Raw genomic sequence first — 16,526 nt, forward strand, 5'->3', positions numbered from 1 at the left:
AACTGATGATCTCTTAGACCTTGAAATCCAAGTGTATATGCATTGGAGACCTTTGAGAGCCAATTCATTTTAAATAATTTGATTTAATCCATTAGGATAATGTGATATTTTTAGAAACTTAAATTCATGCAATCCATATGGAGATATCCTTCGATGTAGACCCCTCAGCTTGAAAATGTATATCTCATGAATTGGTTCACCACAAACTTCATCCTCTTTTGGTTGCTTAGGTTTTTGTATCAAAAAAACCTTCTCCAACCAATAAAAAGTCCAAACATTAATCCGCGCGCAAATCTCCATGGAAGTCTAGGATGCCTACCTCCACTTCTGATTTGTCTCCAAAAAACAACCGCAACATACAATCGTAGACTTCGTCCTTAGCCAAACCCATCCATTGTTTGTTAAAAAATGGTAGGGATGATGTCCACAACCAATACATCCTTCGTCTCCAACTTCAGTCTCCAAAATCACTCTAAATTGAAGCTCTCCCAAATTCAGTCGACACTCTGAATTTATTGCTTTCCAACACGTGTGTCCACAGCTGTCGACACTCATTTCGACCCCCCTCCCCTCTCCAACGTAATGAGTTTTACACATTGCATTCCTTTCATTCTTTACTATTCATATCCAGATCCCGACTATCAGCGACTAAAGTGTACTAAAATGACTTGACGCCTAAGAAAGAAAAGAAATCAAATTGAATATAACTATACTATTTTTTATTTTTTTTTCAATAAAGGCAGATTTATATAAAAACAGAACTGAGATGGTCCTGAAGAGAAAAAAAATACAAGAAGTCAAGAAGGAAGATAATCAAAATACTCTAAATCTGCCCTAAAAACACCTCCCATAACTAGAGAATCTGCTTCAGCATTGGCTGTTCTCCTTACATGATCAAACACAATAGAAGAACCCTGAACCAGGTCCTCAATCTCCTCGAAAAAAGGCAAAACTCTCCAAGGAGGGATCGCCTTACCCGAAAAGCCAACGAATTACATTTAGGGAATCCCCTTCCACTATGATTTTGTCAAAAGCCGATCTATCCAAATACTTGATCCCGCTATGAACAGCTCTGACCTCTGCTTCATTTGAGTCTGCTACTCCGATAGGTCCCGAGTAAGCCCAAAGAACTTCCCCCTTGTCATTTCTACATAAACCCCCAATTCCTGCTTCTCCAGGGTTACCAAGAGACGAACCATTGAAGTTAAGCTTCATTAGCCCATCTGAAGGAGGATGCCAAGATTGGATGATTTTCACTTTGCTGACCCCTTCCTTACAGATGATTGCCCATCCTTCCCAAAGGTCAAAGGCTGAAACAAAATGAAACAAAGGGAGGCTCCTAGCCCAAGATACAACAGCAGCTATCAACTTTACATAAATCCAATAGGTAGACCTAGCCTCTCCTTCAAAAACTCGCGCATTCCTCTCTTTCCACAAGAACCACCACGTAGCCACAAGGCACATTTTCCAGAGAATCCTGCCTTTCTTTCTCCAAGGATTCCACTCCCAACTCCTAATGAAGTCAACCATAGTTTTGGATGGGACCCAACAGACCCCAAAGCGAGAGAAAATGAGACCCCAAATGTCTCTAGCTACCTTGCAATGGATGAAAAGGTGATCTATTGTTTCGCCATCAGATAAGCAGAGAGGACAGCGATCCACCAACCACATTCCATGCTTCCTCAAAAAATCCATTGTCTGAATACGACCACTGCAAACTGACCACCCAAAGAAAGCAACTCTCGGCGGACAAAAGAACTTCCATATTGAGGAAGACAGAGGCTCCGCTATACTAAAAATCATGTGATGGTAAAAAGTTTTAACTGAAAATAAGCCAGAAGGGCTCCAAATCCATACTCGACTATCTGCTCCCGATTTCTTAATGTAGTAAGCTTCTATTAGAGACAGGAATCCTTGAAGATAATTTAATTCTCTATCAAAAAAGACTCTTCTAAACTTCGGAGTCCAAACCACTTTCGCATTCACTCTTTCGAAGCAGTCCTTTACCCAAGCCCCTTTCTGAGACGACACCATAAATAACTCTGGAAAAAGCTCATTGAGAGGCACAGTCGAGCACCAAGGATCCAGCCAAAAACGAATCCTATCCCCCACATAGACCTTGAAACGAATGCCTTTTGTAAAAAGAACCTCCACCTTCAAAATATCCCTCCACACCGAAACACCTTTGAATTTATAATTTTCAGCAGAACACCAGTTTCCTTTCGTGAAACCATACCTACTTCCAATAACTCTAACCCACAAAGAAGACTGTTCTTCGCCAAACCTCCAAAGCCACTTTCCCAATAGAGCCTTGTTAAAACCTTGAACCCTCCTAAGACCCAATCCTCCAATTTTTATAGGGAGACAAACCGCACTCCATTTAACCAACAGAATCCCTTTTGAAGAACTCGATCCTCCCCACAAAAATATTCTCTGGATTTGCTCAATTCTCTGAGCTACACTCACAGGACATTTAAAAAGAGAAAGAAAATATATTGGAATATTTGATAAAACTGCCTTTATGAGAACCAGCATACCACCTTTGGATACCAAGTTACGCTTCCAGGTGTCCAATCTCCGCTCAATTCTGTGAATAATGGGGATCCATAAATTTTTGTTTGGTCTTCCCACTCCTAGCGGAAGGCCAAGATAAGAGGCTGGTAGAAAATCGAAGGCACAACCCAGGATACCTGCAAAGGAGGAAGCGTCACACTCGGGAACGTTGATCGCATACATCCTGGATTTCGCAAAATTAGATCTTTGGCCCGAGACCATCTCATAACACCTTAAGATTGCTTTAAGATTTAGAATCTGGGAGACAACCGGAGGGCAAAACAGGAGAGTATCGTCCGCAAATTGAAGAATCGATACTTCAACCCTATTGTTGCCTATTAAAAACCCTTCAAAGAGACCCAGCTCACTTTCTTTTTTCATCAATCTGCAAAGGGATTCTGCTACAATCACGAAAAGAAAAGGAGACAATGGGTCCCCCTGCCTCAAACCTCTAGTTGATTTGAAAAAACCTTTAGCAGAGCAGTTTATCAGAACAGAGAACCAAGCGGACGCTAAACAATTTCTGATCCACCATCTCCATCGGCCACCAAAGCCCATTCGATCCAGCAGATAATCTAAAGCTTCCCAGTCCACCCTGTCATAGGCCTTCTCCATATCAAGCTTGCATAGAATCCCTCCTTCCCCATTCCTTCTGTAATAATCGATATCTTCATTAGCAATCAAAGAGCAATCAAGAATTTGTCTGTTACTTATGAAAGCGCTTTGACAGTCCGAAATAATTGATGGTAAAACCACTTTGAGGCGATCCGCCAAAACCTTTGCAAGAACTTTGTACAGGCTACCCATCAAGCTAATCGGACGAAAATCCGAAACTTTTGACGCCCCTTCGATCTTTGGAATTAGGGAAATAAAAGTAGCACCTGTCCCTTTGTCGAGAACTACTCCCTCAAAAAATTCATGGAAAAATTTTAGTAAGTCAGATTTAACAGCTTCCCAACATAGTTGAAAAAAGGCCAAACAGAACCCATCTGGACCAGGAGCTTTGTCTTCCGCTAAAGAGAACAATGCTTTCCTAATTTCCTCCTCAGAGAAAGGAATTTCCAGCCTAGCAGATTCCTCCAAGCTTAAACTATCAAACGGATTCTCTTGAGGAATTGGACGAAGCATCCCATCAGCTGAGTACAAAGACCTGTAAAAATCAATAATTTCTACAATAATCTTCTCCTTGTCCGATACACAAACCCCCTCCACCACTAAAGATTTAATTCTGTTTCTTCTCCTGTGGGCGCTAGCCATGGCATGGAAGTAGGCTGTGTTTTTGTCGCCCTCAAACAACCACTTGACTTGGGATTTTTGACGCCAAGAAATTTCTTCGAGCAGCAGCAGCCTTTTATGTTCTTGGCTTAACCTTCCTCGTTCCTCATAGTCTTCTTCCGACGCCAGACCACACTTTTCTAGGGCATTTAGCTCCAGCATTCTATCCTCCAGGATCCGCTTCCTGCCGTGGTCAAGCTCTTTCTTCTCCTTAGCCCACTCTTTCAATTTTGACTTAAGGAATCTTAATTTTTTGCCAATGATTACATCAGCTGGACCTTCAAAGACACAATCAGACCACCATCTTACTAATCGTGCCTCCATAAGGGAATCTTCCAACCATGCTAACTCAAATCTAAAAGGAGCCGGACCCCACGACTCCATTTTAGGATCTAAGAGAATAGGGCAAATGATCAGAAACTGAATGGGCTAGAGCTTTCTGATAGACCTCCGGAATTATTGCCAACCATTCTCCCGAAAGTAAGAATCTATCGAGCCTGCTCCTGATCGATCCTCTGGCCCAAGTGAAAGATGAACAGCCCAACGGCAGATCCACCAACTCATTGATCGCAATGAAGTCAGAAAAATCTCTCATACCCGTAACCGATCCCCTATTTCTAAAATTTCATTGAAATCTCCCCCGATGCACCATGGGTAAGAGCAGAGATTTCTCATCTTTGCCAATTCCTCCCAAAAAAGACTCTTGTCAGCTGATAATGTAGGACTGTAGACTCCAGAGAATAACCAATCAGAATTGTCATTCGTCTTTCGGAGAGCTACAGAGAGAGAAAAAACTCCACACCATACATCCTTAATGACCCATTTAACCTTGTCCCAAGCCACCAGAATGCCCCCCGAAGCTCCTTTAGAAGCTAAGAAAGCAAAGTCCCACTCATTTTTGAACCTCATTATTCTCATGTCTATTCTGCTAATGTGCGCCAACTTGGTTTCCTGAAGGCACACAACTTCAGGTCTCCAAATTTTAACTGATTCTTTAATTTGGATTCTTTTCTCCTGGAAACCCAAACCATTAATATTCCAAGATAAGATCTTCATTAAAAACCTTAAACAGCGGTAATCTTCCCCGCCCTCACACCGAGGGCTCTCCCTTTTTTCTTTGAGTTAAGGCATTTACTGAGCGACCCTGAATCATAATTGATATTAGATTTTAATCTTACCAGCTCTCTTTCCTTCCTTTTCAAATTTGCTTCAGAATGGGTATTTGAACTTGTAACACCCCCAACCTCCCTCAGCTCAGCCTCCTTGATACTAGATCTGTATTCCTCTTCAGGACCCGTAAAAACTAAACCCAGATTATTGCTAATTTGCAAAGTGTGATCAACCATCAGATCAACAACATCCTTATGAGAGCCAGACCCAAGAACGTTCTCAGACAAAACAGGAGAAAGCTCTGAAACGAAAGGTAGTAAAAAGGACACCGCCTTGCTACACCACCTCATAGAAGAGAGATGAGAGAATCTTCCGGTCGATACCCTTACGAGGAATCGAAGAGGAAGCTCCCTAGCGCAGCCAGAGAAACAATTCACCAGCCCTCCAAGACCACTGTAATCAATCAACACCTTTTTGTAACCCAAAAAACAAAGAAGGAATGTACTGCCAACAGGAAGAATAAAATTTGAAACCCGGAGCTCGCATCGATTCTCCACCAGACTACTCCCCCTCGGTCCTTCCCCCTCAAGCGCCTCTTCTATCTCGAAGTTCAATCTGGTTCGAAAACCACCCGCTAGAATTAATTCATGAAAACACCTCTAAGCCATGGATCCCTTCAAGGAAGAAGAAGGAGAACCATATGAAAAATCCTCCCCACAGACGGCTAGCTGCAAATGTTCTGCTGGAGATCCATAGGTTCGATCCCGGATTCTATCGAGAATAAAAGCCTGGGAAGGGCTCGAACCTTTTTCTAAGGTAAAAGGAGAGAGAAAATTAGGCCCACTTCCATACTCCGGATGAGACCATGCGCAAGGCCCATAAAAAACGACTGGAGAAAAAGAGGCCCTAGGCTCCTCTGGACTTTTAAGGCCCACAGATGAATTATCTAGAGGGCCTACTGATGAAATATCTTTTCTTCCAGGAATATCTAGAGGGCCCACTAATGACACCTCAAAAACCGAGCCTCGAGATGCATCCCGACTAGTCGTTGGGGATAAGGCAGAGATAATATCATAAAAGCTGTTTACCAGAGAAGTGGACCCCTCCCCTGATGAGACGACACTGACAGGACCACACATACTCCTCCATCTGTAGACTTTTGGGGATCCGGATTTTTGAATTTCAAAACTTCCGCCAGCTGTAGCACCACTAACCTGCGCCCCATGCAGCGCACGGTAGTCTTGATTCGAAATGACCGCCGGATCCACCTCCCCTTCCTCCCTATCGGCGATCTCCGGCTCAACTGTCGAGGGAGATTCTTCTTGACTGGCATTGAATACTTCCTTATCCATATTAAAAGGATTTTCACCTGCTTCATAAACCCCTTCAATATCAGATTTAAAGGAGACCCACCTCTCGTCATTCCTAGCCAATCTTTCAGCCGCAGAAATTGCAGAGACTTTTATAGCATTCTCTTCTTCTTCATCTCTTTCTCTTGAAGCTAGAATCCACCTGAGAGCCCCATCAATAGAACTTTGAATGGAGAGCTCTTTACCAGGAATGCCTTCGGACAAAATCAGCATTCGCCCCGCCTCATAACCATTCCCCGCGAAGCAAGACGAGTCAACCTCCATCACCTTACTTATTTCCCCCCCTATTCGACGAAAGTTGTCTGCGCACCAAGCTTCAGGCGGAACTCCTTCTATCTTCCACCAGAATGGTTTCCCAGGCTTAGGAAATTTTGCATCCCACAACAAAAGTTCCTCAAGAGGAGAATTAACTGCAAGGTTCCAATCCCTAATTAATTGAAATCTGTTAATGCCCGAGGAAGTGGAGATTTGAATTTCCAGCGTTGCAATTTTAAAAACCACTACCTCTACCCCAAAACTACTATTTCGAGAAAGCCAGGCCTCCATCGCCTCCAAATCACCGTCCCATCCCTCCCTCATCTTCCCCCATAAGCCTAGATCTGCATTGCTAATAGACTTCAAAGGAACCACTTCGATACTGAATGCTATACCTTCCGAAGTAGCAAGAAGGAATTTCTCCACTCTAGCTCTCCCTACATCAACCTCTATTGGAATAGAAACAGGCACCCTTCTCCCCATCACTTCTGATTGCACTGGGAAATTGAAATCCAAATTCGACCAAAACTTGTTACATTTCCAGCATCTGACCCTCTTTCTGAAGTTTCTGAAAGCACATTTACAACACCTCCAATCTCCCAGAGCCCCATCCTTTCTTCTTTTGGAAACACTTTCAACTCTTCTCCCAGATTTGCTTTTCACTGGAAACCAATCTGCCCCCTCATCTTTTTGGAACCTATTTCCCATCCCAGTATCAGATACAGGGCCAAGCGGTAACATATTGGCTCCTGAAGCTACAGAGTTTCCTCCTTCTGCAAAACTCCTCCGATCCCCTAGAGGAGTCAAGTTTGCCCCACTAGCCCATCGAGGTCGAACACCCACTGCTCCACTTACACCGATTGAGGCCTCCAGAGGGACTCTATTGGCTCCACTCATAGAGGACATGCCTCACTAAAACCTCCTCCTTTCAGAGAAATGTGCAGGTCACTAGACATGATTAATCCACCAGACTCCGATTCCGAAACCCACGATGACACAGAAATGGAAAATGACACCGAAACGGAAGATACGGAAGTAGAAGAAGCAGAAGAAACAGATGAGGAATACGATGAGCCCTACGTGTACAACGTAGAAACCTCTACATTAGAAACATCAGTAACAGGATCGGAGAGGGAAGGAGTTCGAGGCTGAAATGGAGAGAACTAGAGAAGGTGACCAAGCTACTACGGCTAGCCTGAGAAGTACTCCCACTTCAATTCCACCCAACTCCGAATCTCTCTGAAGCGTTTACCAGCCACCCCTCAATCGCCAGAGAAGAAGATCACCGTGGCCACCAGCTCCCATGGCATTCATAGATCTATCCACTGATTCTTCCTCGGATTAATCTTAACACGAAGCCCCAACTAGATTTCGCTAGAGAAAGAACACGCCGGAGAAGAGAAGGAGCTAACGAGAGAGAGAGAGAGAGAGAGAGAGAGAGAGACGATAACTATACTATTTTCACAGACTATTATTATTGTAAAATCATCAAAGATGGATATCATTTCTAATTATCTCCAAAACCCATGAAAATTTGTTACAGACCTTATTGAAGAGAAACAGCTTACTTCTTTTGACTAGAAGCTAAACACGGGTCCTTTAACCAGCATAAATATGATATGTGACTCGGCTGGTGATGGCACTAGAAAGCTTGATTTAGACCCTGCTTTTCCCCTCCGTTTCTAGTCTTTTTGAGCTCAGAATATGGGAAGCCTTGCGGCCCCTTGCGGCTACATCACAATCAAAAACTGAACTTCATATGATATAAATGATCACCAAATTATCACTAGACTCAATAACAAAGAACTTGAAATCTATATTCAGTATGAACATCAACGATCGAAGGTGAAACAAAACAGCCAATGGTTCCTCTAGCATCAGATAACTAATGCTAGTAATACAGCTAATATTTTATACAGATATCTAATATGGCTAACAAACTTTAAAGAATTTAAAATTGCATTAGGAAAGACACAAATTGTACCCAATTTGTAATTTGGATGAAAATTGAAACGCACACTAAAGATTGCATGATAAAAGCAAGAACCTTTAGAAGAACAAGAATAAGCAAACAGAGACATCCCTCCTTTTTATTGGAAATCAGATTTTATTAGGCAGCAAAGATTACAAGAGAAGAAAAGGGAGAGATCTAAAACAAAAATGCAGTCCTCATGGGGGTAGAAAATCAAAGATCTCTAAAATACAGATCTAGTCACACCCGACCTAGCTACCCTATCCGCCTCTCCGTTAGCCGATCTCTTGACATGCTGGAATTGGACTAAACGACCATGTACTTGATTGAGGATCTCATCAATAAGCTTTGAAAATCTCCAAGGGTGAGGAGATCTCTCGCCCAACCACCTGATGACATTGAGGGAGTCTCCTCCACTATAAGGTTGTCCAAGTCTCTTCACACCACCAGTCTAATGCCCTATAAAACCGCTCCGACTTCCACCTCATTTGAGTCCTTAAAACCAAGAGGCCCCAAGAAGGCCCATTTAGTGGATCCCATCTCATCTCTAAGAAGACCTCCAATGCCTGTAGGCCCCGGGTTACCCAAACTAGAACATTCTTGTGAATGTTGTTTTTAGGTGACACAGTTTGCCCAGTGTCTGTGGCCCAGCACTAGTTCGGCTCACTGCCTAAGTCCCACTGTGATCAGATGACTGATGACCCTACCCCTCCCCAAACATTTCCTTGATAAGGAAAAAAAATACTTGATTCTAGTTTTTTTTTTTTGAATGAAACTTGATTCTAGAATTTTAAAAGAAGTTTCTGTCTTATCACAATGTTCATCAATGGCTGTGGATCATCCAACCATGGTGGAATCAGGGCAATGAGACACTAATGGCCAGCCACAAGAACAACAGAGATGATCAGCATAAAGTGTCAAATATACTGTATTGCCAGAAAAAAATGGTCACTTGAGTGTTTTTTTCTTTATATATATATATATATATATATATATATATATAGAGAGAGAGAGAGAGAGAGAGAGAGAAAACGGTTCCTACACATATGTGTAGATAAGTTCTCTACACACTAGCTTAAAATACAGTGGAGGCCACATTATTTGGGTGATCCAAACCATTCATTTTTAAGGCCCTCACATAGATAGGGTGTCCATAAAAAATCAGATCCATAGGATCATCCTAACCATTCGAATTGTGGAGGCAAAAAATGGACTAATTTTTGAAGGTTTAAAGACATCCATTTTACCTCCACAAATCGTAGGGTTGGGATGATCCTATGGATCTGATTTTTTGTAGACACCCTATCTATGTGAGGGCCTTTAAAATGGATGGCTTGGATCACCCAAACAATGTGGGCCCCCACTGTATTTTAAGCTAGTGTGTAGAGAACTCTCTACACATATGTGTAGGAACCGTTTTCTCATATATATATATATATATATATATATGAGAAAAGTGTACCTGCGCAGCTGCTCAGATAGCTTATTTGAGCAACTGCTTCAAAAACTCATGTGGCCCCACATTTTTGGGGTGATCCAAAGCATTCATTTGGAAGGCCCTTCCATGAATAGGGTGTGTACCAAAAATGAGCCCTTTAGGATCATCCTAACCCTGCCATTTGTGGAGGGAAAAAATGGCCAGAATCAATGTCTGTCCATTTTCCCCTCCACCTTTGATTGGGTTAAGATAATCCTATAGGGCTGATTTTTGGTACACACCCTATCCATGGAAGGGCCTTTCAAATGAATGCTTTGGATCACCCCAAAAATGTGAGCCACATGAGTTTTTGAAGTAGCTGCTCAGATAAGCTATTTGAGCAGCTGCGGAGGAACACTATTCTCTCTCTCTCTCTCTCTCTCTCTCTCTCTCTCTATATATATATATATATATATATATATATATATATATATATATATGAGGAAAGTGTTTCTAGTCCGGCAGACTAGAGATCATTCTCTAGTCCGCCACCCAAAAACACATGGGTCCCACATATTTTGTGGTGATCTAAAGCATTCATTTGGTAGGCCTCATCATAGATAGGATGTCCACAAAAATTCAGCTTCATAGGATCTTCTTAACCCTTTGATTTGTAGAGTTAAAAAATGGACAGATTTGTGGCGGTTTATAGCCGTCCATTTTAAGATCCACAAATCATAGGGTTGGGATGATCCTATGAAGCTAATTTCTTGTGGACACCGTCTCTATGTCAAGGCTCATCAAATGAATGCTTTGCATCACCAAAATATGTGGGACCCATGTGTTTTTGGGTGGCGGACTAGAGAATGATCTCTAGTCGGCCGGACTAGAAACACTTTCCTCTATATATATATATATATATATATATATATATATATATATATATATATATATATTCTTCGTAAGTGTGGCTGTGTCTTCCTAAAAAAAGGGGAGGCACGGTGCATGAGGCTCCCGCCATTGCGGGGTCTGGGGAGGGCTAGATGTACGCAGCCTTACCCCTGCTTTGCAGAGGGCTAAATGTACGTGTCTTCCTAGCATAGCTTTTTGAAAATTAGCAAGGAACGTGATTCCTAAAATGAGATACTTGATTCATTGAAAATTAATAATTAGATGAGGCCTGGCTTAGCATAAAGTGCAGAGTATACCGCATAAACAGAAAAAATGGTGACTCGACTGTGTCTTCATGTTTTTAAATTTTATTTATTTTAATTTTTTAGGTGTGACTGTGTCTTCCTGGCATAGTTCTTCAACAATTACTAAGGAACATGGTTGCAAAATGAGATACTTAGGCTTGACTATCGACAATTAATAATGGGGTGAGGCTCGACTTACCAAAGCATTTAAATGAATGGAAGACGATTTGGAGATAAAATCATAGGCAAATAATGTGATGGTTAAAGTCTTAAACAACCCCTAGTTAACAACTCAAGAATGTGTTATACAGATTAAATTACTTCATAAAAACCTTAATTCATAAAAACCTAAAGGTTTAGGCTTTCAGGCACCAAATCTCTCATTAATGGTTACCAGAATCCATATATTACAGAATTCATAATTTTTTTTGAATGATAAAGAGTTTTATTAAAGAAAGGAGAAACGGGGAGAACCTTAGAGACAGAGACATGAGAAATGATGAAGGAATCCTCAAGGAGGGAGAAAGTCAAAAAGTTCAAGGGCACCCCTCTCCACTCCGGAGTCCTGACCTCACTCATCTATCCGCCTTGTAATTAGCAGACCTTATTCACGTGGCTAAAACAGATAGCAGCGCCATCCACCCAATGACATTAAGGGAGTCCTCCTGTGTGATCAAACAATCCATGATAGATCTGTCTACTACCCTCAACCCCTGAAGGACTGCTCTGACCTCAGCCTTGTTGGAATTGGTGATTCCAATCGGGCCTGAGAAAGTCTACTTTACTCTTTCCTCATCATCTCTCAAAACCCCTCCTACTCCTGCTGGCCCGGGGTTACCTAGGCTGGAACCATCAAAGATGAGGTTTAATTTACCTTGGGCTGGCGGTTGCCATTGAGAGGATGGAGTCTGAATTAGCTCACTACCACAGAATATCCCTAGCCATCCATGCCATAGATCGAAAGCTGAAACAAACCTGAAGCTTGGTAAGATTTTAACCCACGATATTGTTATTACTACCACTTTCAAATAGACGAACTGGGCTGACTTACGAAGGCCCCTAAATCCCTGAGAATTCCTTTCCATTAATACAGCTTTTGTGGGAAGACCCAATCAAGACCGAACCTGCAAAGAACTCTGCCCCATACCTAGCCAGTCTGCAGTGGATAAACATATGGTCTACCTATTCGCCTGCATCCACACACAAGGCGCAATGATCGACTATCAGCATATTGTGGTTCCGCAGATGGTCTACTGTCTGGATCTTGTCAATGAATGCTGTCCACCCAAAAAGGAACATCGTCCAATCCCGAAAAGGCACCCTTAGATGCCCTTGAATGGAAAACAAGAGAGACTATGGGGAACCATATGATAATATAAAAGATCAAAAGAAATGGAGAATTGTCCCAGTGTTCCATAAACCATTGCACACTCCGCATTTTTCATGGACACAAGTCAGTTTGGTTCTAGTTTTCACTTCGCCAAGTTGTTGACTTGCTCGAGTCAGTTTCAATCATGTTAGTTTTAACTTTCAAGTGGGGCTCATCAGGTGGCCAAGTCAAGCTAAGGAAGCAGTCTTTCAGGATGTTCTTGTAATAAACAGCTCCCATCATATTTGTAAGCAGGCCATCTATTTCCAGTCCTTTCAAATGGTTGTGTATAAGAATGCTGTCTTTTCAGAGATTAAAAAAGCAGTTAAGAATTCTTACTTAGCAAAATTAGACACATTTAACTAAATTAAAATTAAGGGATGATTGGCACCCCTAGGTAACTTAATGTGTTATTTCAAATCGATGCCTTCTAAAGGAATTCTTTGAAAAATGTGTTTCCACAATATGAAAGCAAAGTAAATGACATATGTTAGATGCAGGCTCCAAAACCTTAATGAATCTTAATATAATTAAAGAATGTGAAATAAATTACTTAAATTAGAAGTAGAATTTTACAGCTCTGATACCATTAAAAAAAAATTATAGCTCTGAAGTGCAATACTACAATAACATTATTTATAATCTGACATTGGAGATGCATGGCACAGCAAGCCAAAATTCAATAGGCAGAGCTCCTAATTCATAAGACCCTGCCTCAGAGGAGAGAACTCAATAAATAAACTGCAACCCAAGGAGAGACAGTTATCTTTAATCAAACTTGGTTCATCCAGTATACATACAACAATGACTGCTTTTAAATCACACATATAGCACTTACAGAGCTTAAAACAGTTAGCCATTCATTTAGAAGACAACTCCAACAAGCCATACAGTGGAGGTATCTCTACTCTTCATGCTACAAAGACCCAAATTATATTATACAAGAAAACCTTTTAATAATATCCCAACTTACCTGATGTTGGTGGTTTCCCGTGTCTTGAATTATCGTCCACAAAATCCATCGGCAAAGGTGACCATGCCATCGGATTCTTCAAAATAGAACTCCTCCTCAAAAGCAGCATAAACGCAGTCACCACCAAGCTCATAAAAGCAAATCCGCCAAGAACCGAACACAAGAAAACACCAACGGTTCCACTAGACCGTCTCCCCGAAACCATATTCACCGAGAATTCTCCGTCGAGACTCCCCATGGAATTGTTCATCCTCATGATCTCCAACCCATTCAATATAGCATTAGCTCTCGAAGGGCTACTCATACTCGAAGGACCGATAGCTACCCTAACAACCCCCGGGCTCTCAGGTGCAACAACAAAGTCTACATAATAAGGGGAAGCCAGCATTTGGGTCGTCATATCAGACAGATCAAGATCTTTATACGCCAAATACCCATTAATGAACACATTGAAATACAGCTCATTAACCGCTAAGCTGATGATGTCACAGAAATGTAACCTAACAAGGTACTTATAACCCAAACTCACAGGAAAAACCCATGTTATAGGAAAATCTGTCCCATTCATTACTCGACCGGTATTGTAGACATTATCAGGAGCAACTTCGCGGGTTGCTCCACCAATTTGGTACTTAATTCGTCCGCTAAACGAAACAGCCTTAGAAAATGAACTTACTTTTAAAAAATTCTCATCTGGAATCCAAGTTCTCCATAAAGTATCATTAAAAGGGGTGACTTTAGGACCTCCTATATTGATCCTATAAATAGTCTCTAAAGCTTGTTTAGACAAACCATTATAATTCTCGATTTCTAAAGGAGTAACAAGCTTAGCAACATCAGAAATAAGTTCTTCAGGAGCAGTAATAACCTCTATAGCATTAACAAAAGCAAAAGATGATTTGCAGAATGGTACAAACGAGATTACCAAATTCTCTTCATCAACCCTAATTATATACTCCTTTATGACATGGGCATTGGTTGAAACCCTAAATTCACGCAATAGCAAAAACCCATTTGCAGAAACATGGAAAAAAGCAGAGCTGAGATTGTATTCTTGAGATGAAAATGGGGAAAAGTGAAGCCTTACCAAATGGGTCCCTTTGCTCTTGATTTGAAAACCATAGGATGAGGGTTTTGTGAAAAGTCTCGCTGTTTGGTAAAGAGATGGAGAATTTGGAGATGGGTTTTCGTCTTTCAGAGAGATCTTTCTGGTTGCAGAGAGACGGACAGAATCGGAATCGGAATCGGAATTTGAATCGGAGATGAAAACTCGGTTGTCAACGGTGGAATCAACGGTTGATCCGCAATCGAGGAGATAGTTATCGGAGGGAAAGAAGGCTGAGGAGGAATTGAAAAGGGTGGAAAAGAGGAGGAAAATGAAGGAAAAGGAGAGGAAAAGTTTTGATGGGTTTTTGTGAAAATTTGCCATGGAGAGATTTGGAAGAGAGATTTAGAGATTCATTAATTTATCTCTGCAACGAGTTTTGGGTGTTTTTGAGGGTTGGAATTACGCGTTTGAGAGGTGGAACGCACAGAGAGGAACATGGAAGGGAAAGAGAGAATTATTTTGGTGGGCCCCGCGACTTTTCCTTGATCTCCACCGTACACTTTGTTTGGGGGATTGATGAGTGGACCCAATTAAACAATCTGAATCGTTCATTAGTAAAAAAAAAGTATATGAAACGAACGACTAGGATTGTCTAAGTAATGTGCTTTCTTTTGATCGTATCAGATGTATAGGGCCCACCAGATGGACTACGAGGTAATAAGTAAGACCATTAGCAACATGTACGGTGGTGATCCAATCTTAAAATTAAAAGCAAAACAATCGAAAGGTTGTAATGTGATCGAGACCTGTCACAATTTTAATCAGAGAACCGACTACTGGTGAAGCGTTCAAGGTAGCAGTAGCTGTTTACAGATGTTAATGTTGACTTCGTCAGCGTCATGAAGTTAAACACGGTTTTCTAATGTCGTGACACGTCACCAAAAAGACAAGAAAGAGGGCTTAATTGTCAGTAAAATGACCAAAATATCCCTATTTTTGGATTAATTCTTAAAAGGGGATTTTGCAAAAAAGAAGTCTTCTACTTTACTTTATTTGCAAAAGTAGCCTCCTCGTTTCACAGTTTACAAATGAAATCGCACCCCTTGAATGTGAATTGACATTAAAAAGCGTTAACTAAACTGAAGGGAGCCCTTGCAAAAATGCCCATTACACTCGGTGATAATTTTTTGATAGAGTGGGTCTATTGAATTCTAGATTTCTGCTGATTCTCAAATCAATTTCAATAACAGTAAACTGTGCTTAAATAAGCACTTAGAGATGAGATAAGGATAAGCATTGTGAACGATAAGATCCAAAGAGATAATCCTATCCTAATCTATCGTTATTAGTAGCCCATCCAACAAACTTCCTAATTTAATCTAACCATATAGATGCAACGGTCAGATTGATATAATCTAACATGCCCCCTCAAACATATGTGGATTCAAAAATCTACATATGTTTGATTACAATAAAAATATCACTAAATAATGATAATAGAAAATCCCAAAAATAATTACCACACTGTAGAATCTTGATGATCTATGTGTTGAAGATGCTGCCGATGTTGATGAAGACGATGACTTCTGTCTGTAGCCAGATGACTGATGCCAATTGCCGGAAGATGATGTCACTTGGAAGATGAACGCTTGATGGAACTCTAGCCTCGACGGACAAGTTTTTATGGATCGATTTTGGATATCGATCTTCAAGGATGGATCGGTTTTAGATACTGATCTTTAAAGAAATGGGTCATAATGGACCAAGCCTCAATGGGCAAATCATTGGTCAGCTTTTGGTGCCAATCATCATGAAATTTGGCTCTCTCAGACACGAACCTCAAGTAACCGAGGCCTCTTAACTGAGTAGAGCTTCAATTTCAGGCACGCATCTCAAAGGTACCTCAATTGAAATATACAAAAGAAGAAAATAGAGGGAAAAAAAAGAAAAGGTGAAGAGAAGCGACAATTTTTTGCTAGAGATGGTGA

The 16,526-nt window shown here is 41.2% G+C and overlaps 2 protein-coding genes across 3 annotated transcripts; both read right to left on the reverse strand.

Annotated features, from left to right (window-relative positions):
• Positions 1 to 972: 972 nt before the first annotated feature.
• On the reverse strand, positions 973 to 4,212 carry LOC143888728 (uncharacterized). The gene has a single exon (XM_077393149.1). It carries the CDS (start codon positions 4,210 to 4,212, stop codon positions 973 to 975), a length of 3,240 nt encoding a protein of 1,079 aa, XP_077249264.1.
• Positions 4,213 to 8,005: 3,793 nt separating this feature from the next.
• LOC143887841 (receptor-like kinase) lies at positions 8,006 to 15,032 on the reverse strand. Of its 2 annotated transcripts, none has more exons than XM_077392056.1 (2): positions 13,491 to 15,031; positions 8,006 to 8,293 (listed from the first exon to the last, which is right to left on the reverse strand). In XM_077392056.1, the coding sequence occupies exons 1-2, from the start codon at positions 14,917 to 14,919 to the stop codon at positions 8,220 to 8,222; spliced, it is 1,503 nt and encodes a 500-aa protein (XP_077248171.1). In that variant the 5' UTR covers positions 14,920 to 15,031; the 3' UTR covers positions 8,006 to 8,219. The 2 variants fall into 2 exon arrangements, with proteins under 2 accessions (XP_077248171.1, XP_077248170.1); XM_077392055.1 differs by lacking the exon at positions 8,006 to 8,293 and adding an exon at positions 11,466 to 12,819 and having other exon boundaries at positions 13,491 to 15,032.
• Positions 15,033 to 16,526: the final 1,494 nt, after the last annotated feature.

The sequence above is a fragment of the Tasmannia lanceolata genome, unplaced genomic scaffold, assembly GCF_043159265.1.
Source record: "Tasmannia lanceolata isolate RefF3 unplaced genomic scaffold, GAP_Taslan_0.1 ptg000012l, whole genome shotgun sequence".
Taxonomy (NCBI): Eukaryota; Viridiplantae; Streptophyta; class Magnoliopsida; order Canellales; family Winteraceae; genus Tasmannia; species Tasmannia lanceolata.

Bases quoted from the DNA above. Each gene is read 5' to 3' on its own strand.
- LOC143888728 (XM_077393149.1), bottom strand. From the start codon at position 4,212: ATGGAGTCGTGGGGTCCGGCTCCTTTTAGATTTGAGTTAGCATGGTTG.
- LOC143887841 (XM_077392055.1), bottom strand. From the start codon at position 14,919: ATGGCAAATTTTCACAAAAACCCATCAAAACTTTTCCTCTCCTTTTCC. The intron at 12,820-13,490 runs GTAAGTTGGGAT...ATCTCTGAAAAG, and splicing joins CGGGAAACCACCAACATCAG to ACAGCATTCTTATACACAAC.